General features: G+C 51.3%; 1 protein-coding gene across 1 annotated transcript; it reads right to left on the bottom strand.

Moving 5' to 3' along the window:
• Positions 1-373: 373 nt before the first annotated feature.
• On the bottom strand, positions 374-2,397 carry TIRAP (TIR domain containing adaptor protein; the record flags this gene model as incomplete). The annotated part of the gene is made up of 2 exons (XM_084249937.1): positions 2,222-2,397; positions 374-1,044 (listed from the first exon to the last, which is right to left on the bottom strand). Exons 1-2 carry the CDS (start codon positions 2,280-2,282, stop codon positions 374-376), a joined length of 732 nt encoding a protein of 243 aa, XP_084106063.1. The 5' UTR covers positions 2,283-2,397.
• Positions 2,398-3,138: the final 741 nt, after the last annotated feature.

The following is a 3,138-nucleotide window of genomic DNA, read 5'->3' as shown; positions in this document are numbered from 1 at the left end:
CCCCTGGATTCACTTGTAGGTGATTCTTCCCTATGATTCTGCACAGGTTTTACTAAACTTGTGTCCCTCTTGGCATTTTCCCAGCTCTTGGTGGGCATTTCCAGCCTGACAGCAGTGAAAGCAACCTAATACTATTAATCATGAGAGTAATGGCTAATATTTATTGAGGACTAGATAGGTGCTAGGCCCTGCCTGTTAGGAGTATTTCACATGTGCCAGGCCAGGTTTTGAACACTTCGTGTATATACTTATCTAGGTATATACTATTAACCTCCTTTTACCTGGAGGGAACCCAGGCATAGAGGGGTCAAGTGACTTGTCCAAACAGCAGTCTTTGCTACATGGCATCTTGAATTGCTACAACAGTTGCTGTCTAAGGCAGATCAGCCTTTGTGACTGAGCCCCTGCCCCCTCTCCCGTCCTTCCACAGCTTACAACGCATGACGGCGTCCTTGACTTGGCAGAAACCACCGTCAGGGCCCCGGCCATCCACAAAGTACATGTACCGCAGCTCAGCAGGGTAGGCGGTTCTGGCAAGGCCGGCCAGCAGGGGGATGGTGCGGCCTTCTGCCCCAGGGGCCTCGGTCAGGGCCTGCAGCATCTGGTACTTGCACCACTGGTCCCGGAGGAAGCCTGGGGTGATGAGCAGCACCCGACAGTGACTGTTGCTCAGGGCCTGGCACAGCTCGGACACAATGGCGCCGCCTGGGGTTGCATCCCGAAGCTGTAGGAAGCAGCGCAGGCTGGCATTGCTGCCCTCCAGGTAGGAGACCAGCTCCTGGGCGGCCACCAGGTCCTCCTCACTGTGGCACACGCAGACGTCATAGTCCTTGCTCCAGCGTCCGCTACTGCTGCTGCTGCTGCTGCTGCCAGTGCTGCTGGTGGTACCCTCCGGTGGTGGTGGTGGGGTGGAAGACACGGCTGAGCTGAGACCCATGCGTGGGGGGTCATCCTGTGAGCTTGGCTTTGACACGTCACTGGGGGTGCTTTCTGCTGAGGTAGGCATTTTCTTGGACTTCTTTGATAGGACCTGCCTGAACCAGTCTGCGGAGGAATAAACACTGCTGGGCCTGGTGTTCTTACCCTATTGCCTCCTGGTGGCCCCACGGAGGAGCCAGAGGTGGCACAGGGCTCCAGTCCATCTTCCCTGCACTGGCAAACAACACGTTCCCAGATAACAACTGCACTGCTGTTTTTGTACATCCTCTAGACCTTCCTAAATTTTCTCACTATCTTTAAAGGCTCCAGGAATACATATGCACTCTGGCTGTTTTAGAGACTAGCTGGGGAAGATGACCTTGACCTGCAGCAGACCCTGTATTTTTTGGTACCCAGCCTGCCTTCACCAGAACTTCCCACACAGCCTGACTAGTCAACCACTGTGAGCCTGTAAGTAGCGCAATGGGAAGCTAGAAAGGACCAGTCGGTGCCCAAGCCCACTCCCAGCCCGAAGGGAAATGGGTTTAGATTAAGATGGGCTACCCATTATGGGGGCAGACATGAGGCAGGGACTGGCATCTGTTTGAGAATCAACAGATGAGAAATCCTAGATTGTTGTTAAACAGATAAATCTTCATTCTCCCTGCTTGGATCCTTGCTCTGAATGGTTGGGGAAGATTTAAATGCTAAGAGACACAATGTTATACACCCAGCACCACGGTTTCCAGGCTAGGGAAATTATCCAAACATACATGGAAAGCCAAAGGTTTTCCTTTCCCTGCGCCAAAAGGACTGCAGGTTCCACTGATACCTGCCTTCTCCTCACCCACCACAAAGCACCCAGACACTGCACTCAAGGCTGGAATCACCCACCATCAGCCCATGTATGGGCCAGCCAGTCCTCCTACCAGTCCTACTTATGAGTGAGGACTGCACTCATAAAAGTAGAATTAGGAGGGCCTCCCTAGTGGCGCAAGGGATTAAGTTGCAAACTATGAAGTATCTGCAACCACTGCATCACAAATTCCATTCCCAGCCAGAGAGCTACCCACATGGCACAGCAGACCTCTCCTGTCTCGCCTGCTGCTCCCCTCAGCAGTGTATTTCGGTCAATCTGCCTGTTCTGTTCCCTGCTCTGTCTCTGGTGAATCCTCCGACCGCCTACACCTCTGGCTTGTATCCCAGTTCTTGTATGCATAAATAAATCAATCTTAAAAAAAAAAAAAGAAAATATTTACTATTAAAAAAAAAAGAGTAGAATTAGGAGTATGCTTTCACCTACCAGCCATCTTGCCCCGGGGCTTCTTGGACTCAGAGGGAGGAGCTGGGGAGGATGAGGCCATCGTGTTGGGCTCAAAACTAACCCCATGAGATCAGGCATTGGTAAAGAGGGAGAAGGGTGGGGACACAATCTTGAAGTCATGGAACAGCCATCCTACAAGGGACAGAAAGAGAGGATCATAAAAGCTGCACTCACCTTACTCAGTCCCAGTGGGTGGATTCTGACTGTCCTTTCTCTCTTAAAGCTTGATAAGCTCATTCATTAAATGGATCCCTCATTTCTTATGGGATCAGGGACAGACACTACTGAGATTGATGCTGGTTTCTAGGTTAACCCAGATCTGTGTGTGGCATGTTCAGACTTACAGAGTATGAGCTCAGCATGACCAGTAAAGGGGCTGTTCTCTGCTCCACCTAGTCCGGAGGGAGTGCATCGGGATGGGGGGAGGGCAGCAGGCGGGCAGCTCTAGATGCAGATTTCTGGCCTAGGTGCTGAAATGGAAGAAGGATTGTTGGTATTTGGACAAATAATTATGTGTATAGGTTGACGGATGCTGAGTAGAAGAGGTTGAGCACATGCAGAAAACCATGGGAGCCTTCCTGTAGGTCTGCTTCCAGTAAATTATTCCTTCCAGGGCCTTCCCCGATGGCGCAGCGGTTAAGCGCTGGGTTGCAAAGCTGCCCGCAGCCTCTGTAGCGCTGGTTCGATCCCCGGCCACCAGGCAAGAGTCCCACATGGTGCGCTGATCTCTCCTGCCGCCTGCTGCTCCCCTCAGCAGTGTATCGTCAGTCTGCCTGTTCTGTTTCCCGCTCCGGCTCTGGTAAATTCTGTCACCCTCCTGTGCTTCTGATTGTACCCAGTGCTTGTATAAATAAAAATAAATAAATCTTTTAAAAAACCTGCCATTTTATAAAAAA

This window comes from Talpa europaea, assembly GCF_964194135.1.
Source record: "Talpa europaea genome assembly, chromosome: 12".
Taxonomy (NCBI): domain Eukaryota; kingdom Metazoa; phylum Chordata; class Mammalia; order Eulipotyphla; family Talpidae; genus Talpa; species Talpa europaea.
This window is presented reverse-complemented; position numbering and strand designations above follow the sequence as displayed.